Genomic DNA, 17712 nt, shown 5'->3' with positions numbered 1-17712 from the left:
AGCGATGCCATCCTCTCTTCCCTTCATAGCTCTGTGGAGCCATGGAGGCAGCACTTCCGGGGAGTGGGGAGGGGTCTCCTTAAAGGGGCAATGCCAGCAGAAAATAGGGAAGGGAAGCAGCCATGATTGTGGTCCCTGGGTCTGTGGTGGTCCCCGACTGGCACCAGACCCAGGAGGGCAAGGAGTACCTGGGGACCCTCCTGCTCCGCAAACAGCGCCGGGCCTTTGGTGAGCAAGGAGGGCCCATCAGCCTTGTGATGGGAGTTGTAGTCCCAAGGGTCTGGCTTCAAGGAGGGAGGGAGGGGTCTCCCAACTTCTTACAAGTGGGAGGGACCCTCAAGGAGGGTCATCCAGCCCACTCCCCTTTCTACCAGACAGGAAGTCACCATCCAAGCCCTCCCAACAGATGGCCATCACACCTCTGCTTAATAATATCCTAAAGTCCATCCAGTCCAACCCTTTCCTTTCTGCCAGACAGGAAAGCACCATCCAAGCCCTCCTGACAGATGGCCATCCAGCTTTTGCCTTAAAACCTGCAAAGTAAGTGGGTCCACCTTATATCTGGATGGCTGGGCCACTTAAAAGGGTTAGGAGGGACCCCCAAAGGCCATCCAGACTGACTCCTAAAAGGAGATATAGGTAAACAGAGATAGGAAGATGGGTTCTTCTCTCTACCTATCTTTCTATATCTCTTTTTATGGCCAACTTAATGAGTCCTAGAGTTGGGAGGGGCCCCCAGAGGCCATCCAGACTGATCTAAGAGGAGGGAAAGGTAGGCAGAGAGAGGATTTCAGGTATTTCTCTCACACAGAGAGGCTTCTCACACACACTAAGACCTACCTCACACAGAGGCTTCTCTCACAGACTAAGGCCTACCTCACACAGAGGCTTCTCTCACATACTAAGATCTACCTCACACAGAGGCTTCTCTCACAGACTAAGGCCTACCTCACACAGAGGCTTCTCTCACAGACTAAGACTTACCTCACACAGAGGCTTCTCACACAGACTAAGACCTACCTCACACAGAGATTTCTCTCACAGACTAAGGTCTACCTCACACAGAGGCTTCTCTCACAGACGGAGACCTTTTTCCCACTGGGGCAAACTAAGACTTCTATTGATAGTAGAGTTCCAAAGTTGGAGGAGACCTCCATGAGGCCATCCAATCTGACCCCCTAAAAGTAGAAAGAGATAAGAAGACGGGCATCCCCCCCCCCCACATCTTTCTCTCTCTGTTTACTTCTCTATGGATCCCAAAGTTGGAGGAGAACCCAAGAGCCAAGCAGAAAGCCCTCCCAACAGATGGCCATCCAGCTTCCACTTCAAAACGTCCACAGTAGGAAAGTCTGGATGGGTGTCCAACTCAAAAGGGCATTGAATGAGTCCTAGGTTTGGGAGGCATCTGGCCCTTTGATGCTTCGATGTCTTCCGTCCGGACTCACTGCAAACCCTTCCAAAAGGCAGGCGCTCTGCACATGCTCAAGAGGCCCCCTTGCCCCATCCTCTCCTCACAGGGCTGCTGGAGAGGCCGGCGCTCTCCCCACAGGCGGCTGCGGACGTGGTGGGCTACAAGGTCTTTGTCTCAGGACGCAGCGGCGTGGGCAAGACAGCACTGGTGGCCCATTTGGCCGGAGCAGAGGTGCCCCCAACGCATCAGGAGACCCCAGGTGGGCCTGGAACCCTTCCCTGGTGTGTGTATGTGTGTGTCCTGGCAGGTGAATGGGCTTATTAATAAAAGGCCCTCCCCATAAATGCACAGCAGAGTAACTTATTAGCAGCAGTGTGACCCATCAACAGTAGCCCTTTATACTTCCTTCTTTGCTTCCTTGCTGGGCTTCTTTCTCATGCAGATAAGCAGCTTCACTCTCACAGAGCCTCTTCTCACACCGAAGTTACACAGGAGCTTCACACAGTAGCTTTACACACAAGGACTTCAACCTGGGGCTTCTCTCACACCAGACCTTCTCATACTGTGATGCCTTCTCACAGACTAAGGCCTACCTCACACAGAGGCTTCTCTCAGACTAAGGCCTACCTCACTGAGGCCTTCTCTCACAGACTAAGGCTTATCTTCACACACGAGGCTTTCTCATAACGAGGACGCCTCACACTCTGAAGCCTTTCTCCCACAATGAGGGTTACTACCACTGAGACCTATTCTCCCACTGAAGCGTTCTCTCACACAGAGGCTTCTCTCACAAACTAAGGCCTTACCTCACACTGTGTGGCCTTTTCTCACACACTAAGACCTACCTCACAGTGTGAGGACTTCTTACAGACTAAGACCTATTCTCACAATGAGGTGTTCTCTCACACAGAGAGGCTTCTCACACAGACTAAGACCTACCTCACACAGAGGCTTCTCTCACAGACTAAGGCCTACCGCACACTGGACCTTCACACACGAGGCTTTCTCATAACGAGGCCTTTCTCCTACAATGAGGGATACTACCACTGTGACCTATTCTCCCACTGAAGCGTTCTCTCACACAGAGGCTTTTCTCACACACCAAGGCCTTACCTCATACTGTGTGGCCTTCTCTCACACACTAAGACCTACCTCACAGTGTGAGGGCTTCTTACAGACTGAGACCTATTCTCACAATGAGGCGTTCTTTCACACAGGCTTCTCACACACACTAAAACCTACCTCACACAGAGGCTTCTCTCACAGACTAAGGCCTACCGCACACTGGACCTTCACACACGAGGCTTTCTCATAACGAGGCCTTTCTCCTACAATAAGGGATACTACCACTGTGACCTATTCTCCCACTGAAGCGTTCTCTCACACAGAGGCTTCTCTCACACACCAAGGCCTTACCTCATACTGTGTGGCCTTCTCACAGACTGAGACCTATTCTCACAATGTGGCGTTCTCTCACACAGGCTTCTCACACACACTAAGACCTACCTCACACAGAGGCTACTCTCACAGACTAAGGCCTACCCCATACTGTGAGGCCTTCTCACAGACTGAGACCTATACTCCCACTGAGGTGTTCTCTCACACAGAGAGGCTTCTCTCACATACTACCTCACACAGAGGATTTTCTCACAGACTAAGGCCTACCCCCATACTGTGAGGCCTTCTCACAGACTGAGACCTATTCTCCCACTGAGGTGTTCTCTCACACAGAGAGGCTTCTCTCGCATACTACCTCACACAGAGGCTTTTCTCACAGACTAAGGCCTACCTCACCCTGTGAGGCCTTCTCACAGACTGAGACCTATTCTCCCACTGAGGTGTTCTTTCACACAGAGAGGCTTCTCTCAGATACTACCTCACACAGAGGCTTTTCTCACAGACTAAGGCCTACCCCATCCTGTGAGGCCTTCTCACAGACAGACCTATTCTCCCACTGAGGTGTTCTCTCACACAGAGAGGCTTCTCTCACATACTACCTCACACAGAGGGGTAGCTGACACCTGGCCTCCTTCCTTCTTTCCTCGTCTTCTGCAGGGATCCAGACGTCCACTGTCTTCTGGCCCGTGAAGCTGCAAGAGAGTGGTCGGGCCCTCTTTTTCCGCTTCTCCTTCTGGGATTGTGGGGAGGCCGCCCTCAAGAGGTTCGACCACATCTTGCCGGTGAGTGGGCCAGCTGGGGCGCTGGGGGGCCAATCCAAAGGGCCCCGGTCCCCTCCATCTTCTCCTCTTCTCTCCCTCACAGTCCTGCTTGGAGAAGGCCGACGCCGTGCTGCTCCTCTTCTCCTTCACAGACCGCTCTTCCTTCGAGGACCTCCCGCAACAGGCCTCCCGGGTGGTGGCGCCGGCAACACATGTCTCCGGAAGGGTCCCACTCAAGATGGTGGTTGGCACCAAGTATCCTTTGCATATCGCCGGTTCCGGTCCTCTTCTGTCTAGGAAACGGTGGGAAAGTGTAAGGCTGAGATCATGAAAATTCCACAGCAATGGAGAGAGAAAGGAACCCTGGGATGTCCATTTTGGGGACAACGAAAGCAAATCCAGGATGAAATTGTCCCTATATGAAAGCCTTCACTTGTGTTGCAAGCAAGATGGTGTCATAGAAAAGGGTAGGAAAGTATAAGGGTGAGATCATGCAAATTCCACAGCAATGGAGAGAGAAAGGAACCCTGGGATATCCATTCTGGGGACGACGAAAGCAAATCCAGGATGAAATTGTCCCTATATGAAAGCCTTCACTTGTGTTGCAAGCAGGATGGTGTCATAGAAAAGGGTAGGAAAGTATAAGGGTGAGATCATGCAAATTCCACAGCAATGGAGAGAGAAAGGAACCCTGGGATGTCCATTCTGGGGACGACGAAAGCAAATCCAGGATGAAATTGTCCCTATATGAAATCCTTCACTTGTGTTGCAAGCAGGATGGTGTCATAGAAAAGGGTAGGAAAGTATAAGGGTGAGATCATGCAAATTCCACAGCAAATGGAGAGAGAAAGGAACCCTGGGATGTCCATTCTGGGGACGACGAAAGCAAATCCAGGATGAAATTGTCCCTATATGAAAGCCTTCACTTATGTTGCAGGATGGTGTCATAGAAAAGGGTAGGAAAGTATAAGAGTGAGATCATGCAAATTCCACAGCAATTGAGAGAGAAAGGAACCCTGGGATGTCCATTCTGGGGACAACGAAAGCAAATCCAGGATGAAATTGTCCCTATATGAAATCCTTCACTTGTGTTGCAAGCAGGATGGTGTCATAGAAAAGGGTAGGAAAGTATAAGGGTGAGATCATGCAAATTCCACAGCAAATGGAGAGAGAAAGGAACCCTGGGATGTCCATTCTGGGGACAACGAAAGCAAATCCAGGATGAAATTGTCCCTATATGAAAGCCTTCACTTATGTTGCAGGATGGTGTCATAGAAAAGGGTAGGAAAGTATAAGAGTGAGATCATGCAAATTCCACAGCAATTGAGAGAGAAAGGAACCCTGGGATGTCCATTCTGGGGACGACGAAAGCAAATCCAGGATGAAATTGTTCCTATATGAAAGCCTTCACTTGTGTTGCAAGCAGGATGGTGTCATAGAAAAGGGTAGGAAAGTATAAGGGTGAGATCATGCAAATTCCACAGCAATTGAGAGAGAAAGGAACCCTGGGATGTCCATTCTGGGGACGACGAAAGCAAATCCAGGATGAAATTGTCCCTATATGAAAGCCTTCACTTATGTTGCAAGCAGGATGGTGTCATAGAAAAGGGTAGGAAAGTATAAGGGTGAGATCATGCAAATTCCACAGCAATGGAGAGAGAAAGGAACCCTGGGATGTCCATTCTGGGGACGATGAAAGCAAATCCAGGATGAAATTGTCCCTATATGAAAGCCTTCACTTATGTTGCAAGCAGGATGGTGTCATAGAAAAGGGTAGGAAAGTATAAGGGTGAGATCATGCAAATTCCACAGGAATTGAGAGAGAAAGGAATCCTGGGATGTCCATTCTGGGGACGACGAAAGCAAATCCAGGATGAAATTGTCCCTATATGAAAGCCTTCACTTATGTTGCAAGCAGGATGGTGTCATAGAAAAGGGTAGGAAAGTATAAGGGTGAGATCATGCAAATTCCACAGCAATTGAGAGAGAAAGGAATCCTGGGATGTCCATTCTGGGGACGACGAAAGCAAATCCAGGATGAAATTGTCCCTATATGAAAGCCTTCACTTATGTTGCAAGCAGGATGGTGTCATAGAAAAGGGTAGGAAAGTATAAGGGTGAGATCATGCAAATTCCACAGCAATTGAGAGAGAAAGGAATCCTGGGATGTCCATTCTGGGGACGACGAAAGCAAATCCAGGATGAAATTGTCCCTATATGAAAGCCTTCACTTATGTTGCAAGCAGGATGGTGTCATAGAAAAGGGTAGGAAAGTATAAGGGTGAGATCATGCAAATTCCACAGCAATTGAGAGAGAAAGGAATCCTGGGATGTCCATTCTGGGGACGACGAAAGCAAATCCAGGATGAAATTGTCCCTATATGAAAGCCTTCACTTATGTTGCAAGCAGGATGGTGTCATAGAAAAGGGTAGGAAAGTATAAGGGTGAGATCATGCAAATTCCACAGCAATGGAGAGAGAAAAGAACCCTGGGATGTCCATTCTGGGGACGACGAAAGCAGATCCAGGATGAAATTGTCCCTATATGAAAGCCTTCACTTGTGTTGCAAGCAGGATGGTGTCATAGAAAAGGGTAGGAAAGTTTAAGGGTGAGATCATGCAAATTCCACAGCAATGGAGAGAGAAAGGAACCCTGGGATGTCCATTCTGGGGACAACGAAAGCAAATCCAGGATGAAATTGTTCCTATATGAAAGCCTTCACTTGTGTTGCAAGCAGGATGGTGTCATAGAAAAGGGTAGGAAAGTATAAGGGTGAGATCATGCAAATTCCACAGCAATGGAGAGAGAAAGGAACTCAAGGATGTCTGGTCTGGAGGAAAAACAGGAAATCCAGGGTGAAATTGTCCCTGTATGAAAGCCTTCACTTGTGTTGCGGGCAGGATGGTGTCATAGGAAAGGGATAAAGGAAAGACAGTGGGCAGAATCTTGCAGCAATGGAGAGAGAAAGGAACCCTGGGATGTCCATTCTGGGGGGGCAGGAAATCCAGGATGAAATTGTCCCTGTATGAAAACGTTCACTTGTGTTGCGAGCAGGATGGTGTCATAGGAAAGGGTAGGAAAGTGTAAGGGTGAGGCAGTAGATGAGATCATGCAACTTCCACAGCAATGGAGAGAGAAAGGAACCCTGGGATGTCCGTTCTAGAGTTAAAACAGGATATCCAGAATGAAATTGTCCCTGTATGAAACTTTCACTTGTGTTGTGAGTAGGATGGTGTCATAGGAAAGGGTAGGACAGGATTAAGGGAGAGTCAGGGCGGTCATGCAAATACCACACTGATGGAGGTAGAAAGGAACCCTGGGATGTCCGGAGTTAAAACAGGAAATCCAGAATGAAATTGTCCTCGTATGAAAGCTTTCACTTGTGTTGCGAGCAGGATGGTGTCATAGGAAAGGGTAGGAAAGGATTAAGGGAGAGTCAGGGCGGTCATGCAAATTCCGCACTGATGGAGATAGAAAGGAATCCTGGGATGTCCGTTCCGGAGTTAAAACAGGAAATCCAGAATGAAAGGGTAGAAAAGTATAAGGGAGAGGTAATGCGTGAGATCATACAAATTCCACAGCAATGGAGAGTGATAGGAACCCTGGGATGTCCATTCTGGAGGAAAATACAGGAAATTCAGGATGAAATTGTCACTTAGTTGGTGGGTAGTATGGTGTTTGGGGAGCACGTTGGCAGGGGTTGGGAGACATGTTAAAGCTGTTTGTTGAGGTGGAAGGCTGTCTGTGGAAGTGGACACCTCTGCCATGTACACACATGTGCCAGGCCCCGTTTGTATGTCCACGTTTGCCCTTCCTTGACCCTTGCTTCCCTCCTCCCGGTTTGACCAGTTTGCCCACTCGGACGTGACGGAGTCGGACCTGTCGGCCTTGGGCCACTCCTGGGGGCTGCCCGTCCTGCGGGTCAAGAGCCTCGCCGGGCGCCGGGCCGGACTCTCGGACGTAGCACCTCTCCTCAACGGCCTGGCAGAGCACCTTTGGCGCCAGGACCAGGCCAACGCTGGACTCCTTCCTCCGGACACAGAGTGACCCAATGGACCGGCATCGCCAATGGTTGACCGCTGGGCCGAGGCCTGTGTCCAGAGGCTCGGGATGTGACTTGGACTGCGAGGACATCCATACAATCCCCGTATCTCTTTGACTCCCTTTCCCTCTCTGTCCCTGGGAACTAATAAAGGCCTTGCATTCTGAGGTCAACAGTCAAAAGTCTAAGGCATTTCTCAATTCTGAGAGTCTAACAGAGTCTCTTCTCTAAGCATTCTGTTTCTACCAAATAGAGTCTGAGTCCTGAATAGTCCCAGATCTGATCACATGGTCTGCAGCCTCCTCCACAACACAGAGTTAAGGAAAACTGGATACCAATACACACATATGCGATCTGACTTGAAGTCTTTCATGGCCGGAATAACTGGGTTACTGTGAGTCTGCTGGACTGTCTGGCTATGTTCCAGAAGCATTCTCTCCTGACGTTTCACCCACATCTCTAGCAGGCATCCTCAGAGGTTGGGAGGGCTGTTGGAAAATAGGCTGGGGGGTTTATATACATCCCTGTCCAGGATGGCAGAAAGAACCCTTGTCTGTTGGAGGCAAGTGAGTATGCTGCAATTGGCCAGCTTGGTTAGCACTGAATAGCCTTGCAGCTTTGAGGCCTGGCTGCTTCCAGCCTAGGGGAATCCTTATGTTGGTATTTTGAAAAGTTCAGAATCAGGACACTAAAGAAAGAAAACAAGAATTCCAGACAGGAAACAATCAGGGCCAAGAAAATATTCCACCAGGCAGGAAGCAGCCAGGCTTCGAAACTGCAAGGCCATTCAGTGCTAATCAAGGTGGCCAGAGATAACTTTCCCACTTTCCTCCAACAAATGAGAGTTCTTCCACCCTGAGCATCATACTACAGGGATATATACAGGCCACTTGCCTAATTTCCAACTGACCTCTCTGCAGAGACCCTCCCTGATTGACTTTGCAGCTGCAAGGCCACTCAATGCTAACCAAGGTGGCCAATGGCAACATCCACACTTGCATCACACAGACCAGAGTCCTTTCTCCCACCCTGGGCATCATTCCACACTGATATATGCATTTGACTTGCTTCGTTACCTCTATACAGAGACCGTCCCAGATTGACTTTGCAGCTGCAAAGCCACTCAGTGCTAACCAAGGTGGCCAATGGCAACATCCACACTTGCATCACACAGACCAGTGTCCTTTCTCCCACCCTGGACATCATTCCACACTGATATATGCATTTGGCTTGCTTTGCTTCCTCTATGCGGAGACCCTCCCTGATTGACTTTGCAGCTGCAAGGCTACTCAATGCTAACCAAGGTGTCCAATGGCAAAAATCACACTTGCATCACACAGACCACAGTCCCTTCCTCCATCCTGGACATCATTCCACCCTGGACATCATTCCACACTGATTTGACTTGCTTTGCTACCTCTATGCAAAGACCCTCCCTGATTGACTTTGCAGCTGCAAGGCTATTCAGTGCTAACCAAGGTGGGCAATGGCAACATCCACACTTGCCAGAGTCCTTTCTCCCACCTTGGACATCATTCCATAGATATATATACATTCCACTTGCTTTGCTACCTCTATGCAGAGACCCTCACTGATTGACTTTGCAGCTGGAAGGCCACTCAGTGCTGACCAAGGTGGCCAATGGCAACATCCACACTTGCATCACACAGACCAGAGTCCTTTCTCCCATCCTGGACATCAATCCACACTCATTTCACTTGCTTCCCTACCTCTATGCAGAGACCCTCCCCGATTGACTTTGCAGCTGCAAGGCTACTCAATGCTAATCAAGGCGGGCAATGGCAACATCTACACTTGCATCACACAGACCAGAGCCCTTTCTCCCACCGCATTCCACAGATAGATAGATAGATAGATAGATAGATAGATATGCATACATACATACACATATATATACATTACACTTTCTTCACTACCTCTATGCAGAGACCCTCACTGATTGACTTTGGAGCTGCAAGGCTACTCAATGCTAACCAAGGTGGGCAATGGCAACTTTAGCTCAATGTTAATCAGCTGGCAAATGATAGTGATTCCAGTAATGAAATCCTTTGAGTGGTGGGTTCTCTTTTGGGTGGGCGGGGCGGGGGCAGGGGGGGTCCAGGCCCCTCCCTCCCTCCCTCTCTATTGGGGTCTTGTGCCTTTGGCTCCTCCCTCTCCTCCTCCTCCTCCTCCCCTTCTTCTTCCCAGGCCTGCCTGTCTTCAATGTGCATCCTTCCCTGGCCATGATGCGCAAGAAGGGACCCCCAGACTCCGGCTGGCTCCTCCTCGGCAGTGGAGCCCCCCAAGAGACCCCCTTGGAAGAGGAAGAGGAGGAGGACGAGGAGGAGGAAGAAGACCCCCTGCGCTTCCTGGGCAATGGGGCTCCAGGGGGGGCTTTTGTAAGTGCAACGCAGGCAGGGAGGGAGGCAGGGATGAGCACCCTATTGTTGTTATGGTTGTGATGAATGATGTGCTTAGGTGGTGGGCGAGGAGGAAGAGGACGAGGAGGAGGATGACGAAGGCCAGGAAGAAGAGCTGGATCCTTTCCCCGGGAACCCTGGAGTGGGACGGGGCCCAGGAATCAACTGCTTCAGCGATGGAAGGACCCCCATCGGTGAGACACCCACCACCCCTTGACCCTCGCAAGGGGAACGCATGGCACCTGCATCATCTGCATCAGCATCAATGTTACTGTATTGCATGTGCATCACAACACAGCACCCAAAGTCCAAGTGTCTGGGATTCGTCTGAATATCGGACTATTATTATATTATAGATTGTTATTATGTTTATTATATACTAGCTTGGGGACCTGTCGCTGCCCAGATTATTTGAGAAAGGAATTGTGCATCAAGGTTGGTCTTTATCAGTTATTTATATGGCTCGCAAGTACTGCGAGTCCCATCATCCGTGGTCCATCCTCCTCCAAACTGCAGTAGGATGTAGAGTGGGTCATAGGGGCTCTGTGTGCCAAGTTTGGTCTTGATCAGTCATTGGATGAGAGTCACAGCGGTCTCAGAAAGTGAGTGATGGTATTGCAAGTCCCAACATCCATGGTCCATCCTCCTCCAAACTGCAGTAGGATGTAGAGTGGGTTATGAGGGCTCTGTGTGCCAAGTTTGATCTTGATCAGTCATTGGATGAGAGTCACAGCGGTCTCAGAAAGTGAGTGATGGTATTGCAAGTCCCATCATCCATGGTCCATCCTCCTCCAAACTGCAGTAGGATGTAGCGTGGGTCATGGGAGCTCTGTGTGCCAAGTTTGGTCTTGATCAGTCATTGGATGAGAGTCACAGCAGTCTCAGAAAGTGAGTGATTGTATTGCAAGTCCCATCATCCATTGTCCATCCTCCTCCAAACTGCAGTAGGATGTAGCGTGGGTCATGGGGGCTCTGTGTGCCAAGTTTGGTCTTGATCAGTCATTGGATGAGAGTCACAGCGGTCTCAGAAAGTGAGTGATTGTATTGCAAGTCCCATCATCCATGGTCCATCCTCCTCCAAACTGCAGTAGGTCTTGAGGGCTCTGTTGTGCCAAGTTTGGTCGTATTGGTAATTTTCTGACACAGCCTCAGGCCTTTTCCTCTCCTCTGTCACCTCAGAATCTTGAAGTTTTGAGGCTGGCCAATCAGAGACCATATGCAAATTGTACCACAGTGGCAGCCTATCAGAACGCTGCCACATACACCTCCCGTCCTCCTGCCGCATACAAACACTGACTTTTATTATATACATAGATAGGTATAATATATTACTATTTATGACATGTGCATAACAACACAGCACGTGTGCACATCAGGTCCAAGTGTCTGGGTTTCATCTCTGAATATCAGGGTCTTCCCAAGGGCTGAGGATATTGGAGGTATTATTATCCATTATTATTATTATTATTATTATTATTATTATTATTATTAGAAACACAACAAGATGAGTCCATAGCAGACACACTGCTGGCTGTTGAATTGGATCACACGTCGGACACTTCCCAAGTGTCTTGGACTGTGTGATGTATTGGTGAAAATTATTATTATTATTATTATTATTATTATTATTATTATTTTATTATTATTTGAAACACAACAAGATGAGTCCACAGCAAACACTCTGCTGGCTGTATTATTATTATTATTAGTAGTAGTATTAGTATTAGTATTAGTATTGGGTTGCTGACTTACCCTGTTCCAGAAGCATTCTCTCCTGACATTTTGCCCACATCTATGTCCGGCATCCTCAGAGGTTGTGGGGTCTCCTGGAAACTAGGCAAGTGGAGTTTATATACCTAATGTCCAAGGAGGGAGAAAGAACTCTTGTTTGTTGGAGACATGTTGCCATTGGCCAGCTTGATTCGCATTTAATAGCCTTGCCGTTGCAAAGTCAATCGGTAAATGATAATAATAATAATAATTATTATTATTATTATTATTATTATTATTATTATTATTACCATCATCATTTATTACATGTGCATAACAACATAGCACATGAGGTCCAAGTGGGAGTTGGAGTCCAAAACACCCGAGGGAGGGCCACAGTTGGTCCATGCGTGGTCTAGCTCGAGGGAAGTCACTGTCTTGCTCTGTCTCCGTTTAGACTTTGTGCTGGTTTGGGAGGAGAAGTCCCCTCGTCCCTCCAAGAAGCACCACCATCGGAGGAGCCAAGGGAAAGGCCAAGGCGGAGAAGGGGAAGGAAGCGGGGAACGGCCCCCCAGGAGGCAGGAGCGCTGGCGGCGGAAGTTCCTCAAGAACCTGCGCAGCGCCGGGCTCCTGGTGGAGAAGGTCAGTGGAAGGGCCAATGGGAAGGGTTGGAGGACCTCTCTGTGCCCACCAGGTTTTGACAAGCATCACCATGTCTGTCCCTTCTTCCAGGAGGAGACCCTCAGCCAGAGGAAGAGCTTCCACTTCCTGAAGCTGAGCGCGCCCTGGGAAGTCCTGGTCTACTATGCCGAGGAGCTCTGCCTAAGGGCCCCGCTCCAGGTCAGATCCCACAGTATTATTACTATCCATCCATCTATCCATCAATCCACCAACCCTATCTATCTATCTATCTATCTATCTATCTATCTATCTATCTATCCATCCATCCATCCATCCATCCATCCATCCATCCGTCGACCCATTCTATCCATCTATCCATCCATCCATCCATTATCTACGTATCCATCCATTCAATCTGTCTGTCTGTCTGTCTGTCTATCTATCCATCAATCCATTATCTACCTATCCACCCATCCATCTATCCATCCATCCACCAACCCTATCTATCTATCTATCCATCCATTATCTACCTACCTATCCATTCATCCATCCATCTATCCATCCGTCCACCAACCCATTCTATCCATCCATCTATCCATTTCTCTACCTATCCATCCATTCAGTCAGTCAATCAATCTATCTTTCCATCCATCCATTATCTACCCATCTATCCATTCATCCACCAAACCTATCTATATCTATCCATCCATCCATCTATTATCTACCTATCCATCTATCCATCCGTCCACCAACCCATTCTATCCATCCATCCATCTACCCATTCATCCATTATCTACCTATCCATCCATCCATCCATCCATCCATCCATCCATCCATCCATCCATCCTGTCTGTCTGTCTGTCTGTCTATCTATCTATCTATCTATCTATCTATCTATCTATCCATCCATTATCTACCTATCCATCTATCCATCCATCCACCAACCCATTGTATCTATCCATCCATCCACCAGCCCATTCTATCCATCCATCTATCTATCCACCCATCCATCCACCAACCCTACCTATCTATTCATCCATTATCTACCTACCTATCCATCCGTCCACCAACCCATTCTATCCATCTATCCATCCATCCATCCATCCATTTATCTACCTATCCATCCATTCGGTCAGTCAGTCAATCAATTAATCTATCTATCTATCAATCCATCCATTATCTACACATCTATCCATCCATCCACCAATCCTATCTATATCCATCCATCCATCCATCCATCTACCTATCCATCCATTCTATCCATCCATCCATCTATCCATTCATCCATTATCTACTTATCCATCCAGTCAGTCAGTCAATCAATCCATCCTACCTACCTATCTATCTATCTATCTATCTATCCACCAACCCATTATATCTATCCTTCCATCTGTCTATCCATTATCTACCTATCCATTCATTTAGTCAATCCATCCATCCACCAAACCTATCTATCTTCCAGCCAGCCAGCCATCTACGTAGCCATCCATCCATCCTATCTATCTATCTATCTATCTATCTATCTATCTATCTATCTATCTATCCATCTATCCATCTATCCATCCCCCAACCCATTCTATCTATCCATTATCTACCTATCCATCCGTTTAGTCTACAGTAGAGTCTTGCCCGGTCGGATCAGTGAGACTCTACTGTATAATCATGATGGTGGTAGTGATGATTCTTGCCCTCCTCCTCCTCCTCGTGGGCAGGCCCACCCGAACCCGGACAGGAACTCCTCGGACGCCTTCCTGCGCCGCCTGCACCTACCCAACCCCATGGCCCAGTGGGTGCCCAACAAGCCCCTCGACTACTACACCTGCGCCTTCCGCAAGTCCAAGCTTGGCAAGTGAGTAGCCTCTGCCCGCCGCACCAAGAGCCAAGAGCGGGGAGCGCATCGTGAATACTACGTTGCGGGGAGTCCCTCGGGATGCTCTCCGCAACCCTTTTGGATCGACTCCTGACCTTGACCTCTGACCACCACCCCATCCTTGCAGGTTCCTGGGGAGCGACCACCGCGACTCCTACTTCACCAACACACAGAGGCACCGCATTGTGAGTCTGGGGGACGTGTTTGAGGGCAAAGGGTAGGGGCTACACCTCGCCCCATCCCACTCTTCTCTCTGTGTGTGTGTGTGTTTCCAGGTGTATGAGATCTTGGCCCGGACCGTCTACGGGAAGCGGAAGCATGCCGAGATCGGCATCGACCGCCTGCTCAACGAAGGGGTCTACGCAGCCGCCTTCCCTTTGCATGAGGTGTGTGGGCCGGGAGGCAGTGGCATGTAGCTCTAGTGGTCCCAGAGCAAGGAAAGGCACTCTGCACATGCCCCAAGGCACCCTTGTCTATGCGGAGGGAGGAGGGCATGGAGTCAGGCGGATTCCCCATCCGTACTCCTTGCTCCAGGCAATGCTGGGCTCCTTCAGTGCCAACATTTGTGCATCCCTTGCGCCCTTGACCTCCTTCCTCTCTTCCTCCTCTTCTTCCTCTCATTCGCTTCCTCGCTTCCAATGTTATTCCATTCACAATGGCCTTCTTGCCCTCACTTCTCTTCTTCCTTGCCTTCCTACCTCTTCCTCTCTTTTCTTTCTTTTCTTTTTCCTCTTCTGTCATCTTCCTCCTTCTTCTTGTCTTCTTCCTCTCTTCCTCCTTTTGCTCTCCCTCCTCTTCCGTTCTTCCTCCTTGCCTTCCCTCTTCTTTTCTTCCTTCCTCCTCTTTCCCTCGTTTTTCTCATTCTTCTTCCCTTCCTCTCTTCCTTCTCCTTCTTGTTCCCCCGTTCCCCCCTTTTTTCATCTATTCCTCTTATCACTCCTGCTTGCCTTCTTTCTCTTCCTGTCTTTCTCCTTTTCCTGCCCTCCCTCCTCTCCCTCTCTTCTTTTCTTCCTTCCCCCTTTTCCTCTCTTCTACACCCTTACTCTCTTCTTTCTCCTTCTCGCCTCCCTCCTATTCCTATCTCTTCCTCTCCTCCTCTTTCCCTCTTTTTCCTCTTCCGTCCTCTACTTCCTCCTTCTTGCTTTCTTCCCCTCCCCCTTTTTCCTCTCGTCCTTCTTGCCCTCCCTCCTCTTTCTCACTTCTTTTCTTCCTTCCTTCCCTCTTTCCTCTCATCCTTCCTCTTCCTCTCCTCTTCTTCTCTTCCTTCTTCCTCCTCTTTCCCTCTTTTTCCTCTTTCGTCCTCTACTTCCTCCTTCTTGCTTTCTTCCCCTCCCCCTTTTTCCTCTCGTCCTTCTTGCCCTCCCTCCTCTTTCTCACTTCTTTTCTTCCTTCCTCCCCTCTTTCCTCTCATCCTTCCTCTTCCTCTCCTCTTCTTCTCTTCCTTCTTCCTCCTCTTTCCCTCTTTTTCCTCTTTCATCCTCTACTTCCTCCTTCTTGCTTTCTTCCCCTCCCCCTTTTTCCTCTCGTCCTTCTTGCCCTCCCTCCTCTTTCTCACTTCTTTTCTTCCTTCCTCCCCTCTTTCCTCTCATCCTTCCTCTTCCTCTCCTCTTCTTCTCTTCCTTCTTCCTCCTCTTTCCCTCTTTTTCCTCTTTCGTCCTCTACTTCCTCCTTCTTGCTTTCTTCCCCTCCCCCTTTTTCCTCTCGTCCTTCTTGCCCTCCCTCCTCTTTCTCACTTCTTTTCTTCCTTCCTCCCCTCTTTCCTCTCATCCTTCCTCTTCCTCTCCTCTTCTTCTCTTCCTTCTTCCTCCTCTTTCCCTCTTTTTCCTCTTTCGTCCTCTACTTCCTCCTTCTTGCTTTCTTCCCCTCCCCCTTTTTCCTCTCGTCCTTCTTGCCCTCCCTCCTCTTTCTCACTTCTTTTCTTCCTTCCTCCCCTCTTTCCTCTCATCCTTCCTCTTCCTCTCCTCTTTTTCTCTTCCTTCTTCCTCCTCTTTCCCTCTTTTTCCTCTTTCATCCTCTACTTCCTCCTTCTTGCTTTCTTCCCCTCCCCCTTTTTCCTCTCGTCCTTCTTGCCCTCCCTCCTCTTTCTCACTTCTTTTCTTCCTTCCTTCCCTCTTTCCTCTCATCCTTCCTCTTCCTCTCCTCTTCTTCTCTTCCTTCTTCCTCCTCTTTCCTTGTTTTTCCTCTTCCGTCCTCTACTTCCTCCTTCTTGCTTTCTTCCCCTCCCCCTTTTTCCTCTCGTCCTTCTTGCCTCCTTCCTCTTTCTCACTTCTTTTCTTCCTTCCTTCCCTCTTCCCTCTCATCCTTCCTCTTCCTCTCCTCTTCTTCTCTTCCTTATTCCTCCTCTTTCCCTCTTTTTCCTCTTTCGTCCTCTACTTCCTCCTTCTTGCTTTCTTCCCCTCCCCCTTTTTCCTCTCGTCCTTCTTGCCCTCCCTCCTCTTTCTCACTTCTTTTCTTCCTTCCTTCCCCTCTTTCCTCTCATCCTTCCTCTTCCTCTCCTCTTCTTATCTTCCTTCTTCCTCCTCTTTCCCTCTTTTTCCTCTTTCGTCCTCTACTTCCTCCTTCTTGCTTTCTTCCCCTCCCCTTTTTTCCTCTCGTCCTTCTTGCCCTCCCTCCTCTTTCTCACTTCTTTTCTTCCTTCCTTCCCTCTTTCCTCTCTTCCGTCCTCTTCCTCCCTCTTCTTCCTCCTTTAGGGCCCCTTTGAGCTCCCCGAGTACGAGGTTCCGGGGGAGGAGTTGAACCCGCGCCAGGTGCTGTATGGCTTCTGGGCCCAGTGGGGCTGCTGGTTCCGCTATCAGCCCCTCGACCACATCCGGGAGTACTTTGGGGAGAAGGTGGCCATCTACTTCGCCTGGCTGGGTGAGAGGCGTCGGAAATATTAAAAATTAACTAGGTGTTTTGGATTACAAAAATGTGAGTCAAGCACTGAAAGGGTTAAATGACTCCACAAAAGCTGCAGTTCAATATATATATATATATATATATATATATATATATATATATATATATATGTAGGTGCGATTGTAGCTTAGTAGCCCTCAGTGTAAGTTGAAGAGACCTCAGTCTGTGAGAAAGCCTCAGAGGGAGAAAGGCTTCAGTGTGAGGGAGGCCTCAGTGTGAGGTAAACAAGGTAGGCCTCAGAGTTAGTAGGCTTCAGTGATGAGGAGATATTGGAAAAATAGATATTTATTTATGTGTAAATTGTATGTACTTTACAAGCATTGAAATGTATAGAAAAATCAAGTTCTCTCTGTATAGAAAGAATGCTAACAGGACAAACAAGCTGCTGTCCAGGCACAGCAAGAGGGGGGCTGAAGAGGGGGGCCTGCTGTGTCGGACTGGATGAGGGCTAGCAAATTGAAACTGAATCCAGACAAGACAGAGGTCCTACTGGTCAGTTGTAAGACCGAACAGGGCATCGGGTTACAGCCTGTATTAGACAGGGTTCCACTCCCCCTGAAGACGCAGGTTCGCAGCTTGG

The 17712-nt window shown here is 48.8% G+C and overlaps 2 protein-coding genes across 3 annotated transcripts in view; both read left to right on the top strand.

Annotated features, from left to right (window-relative positions):
• The first annotated feature begins 21 nt into the window (after positions 1-21).
• On the top strand, positions 22-7795 carry CPLANE2 (ciliogenesis and planar polarity effector complex subunit 2). The gene is given in 5 exon segments (XM_067472709.1): positions 22-228; positions 1518-1670; positions 3467-3591; positions 3674-3845; positions 7356-7795. Coding segments are annotated over 5 exon segments (819 nt in total). The 5' UTR covers positions 22-122; the 3' UTR covers positions 7619-7795.
• Positions 7796-9771: 1976 nt separating this feature from the next.
• Positions 9772-17712, top strand: part of LOC132764778 (anoctamin-7-like) — a 30849-nt gene continuing 22908 nt past the window's right edge. For both annotated transcript variants that reach the window (XM_060758839.2, XM_060758838.2), the window contains exons 1-8: positions 9772-10012; positions 10092-10227; positions 12201-12385; positions 12476-12583; positions 14077-14213; positions 14362-14419; positions 14510-14620; positions 16925-17090. In XM_060758839.2, coding sequence (XP_060614822.2) covers positions 9857-10012; positions 10092-10227; positions 12201-12385; positions 12476-12583; positions 14077-14213; positions 14362-14419; positions 14510-14620; positions 16925-17090 — 1057 coding nt within the window. In that variant the 5' untranslated portion in view covers positions 9772-9856. The remainder of the gene's footprint in view (positions 10013-10091; positions 10228-12200; positions 12386-12475; positions 12584-14076; positions 14214-14361; positions 14420-14509; positions 14621-16924; positions 17091-17712) is intronic.

The sequence above is a fragment of the Anolis sagrei genome, chromosome 13 (assembly GCF_037176765.1).
Source record: "Anolis sagrei isolate rAnoSag1 chromosome 13, rAnoSag1.mat, whole genome shotgun sequence".
NCBI lineage: Eukaryota > Metazoa > Chordata > Lepidosauria > Squamata > Dactyloidae > Anolis > Anolis sagrei.
This window is presented reverse-complemented; position numbering and strand designations above follow the sequence as displayed.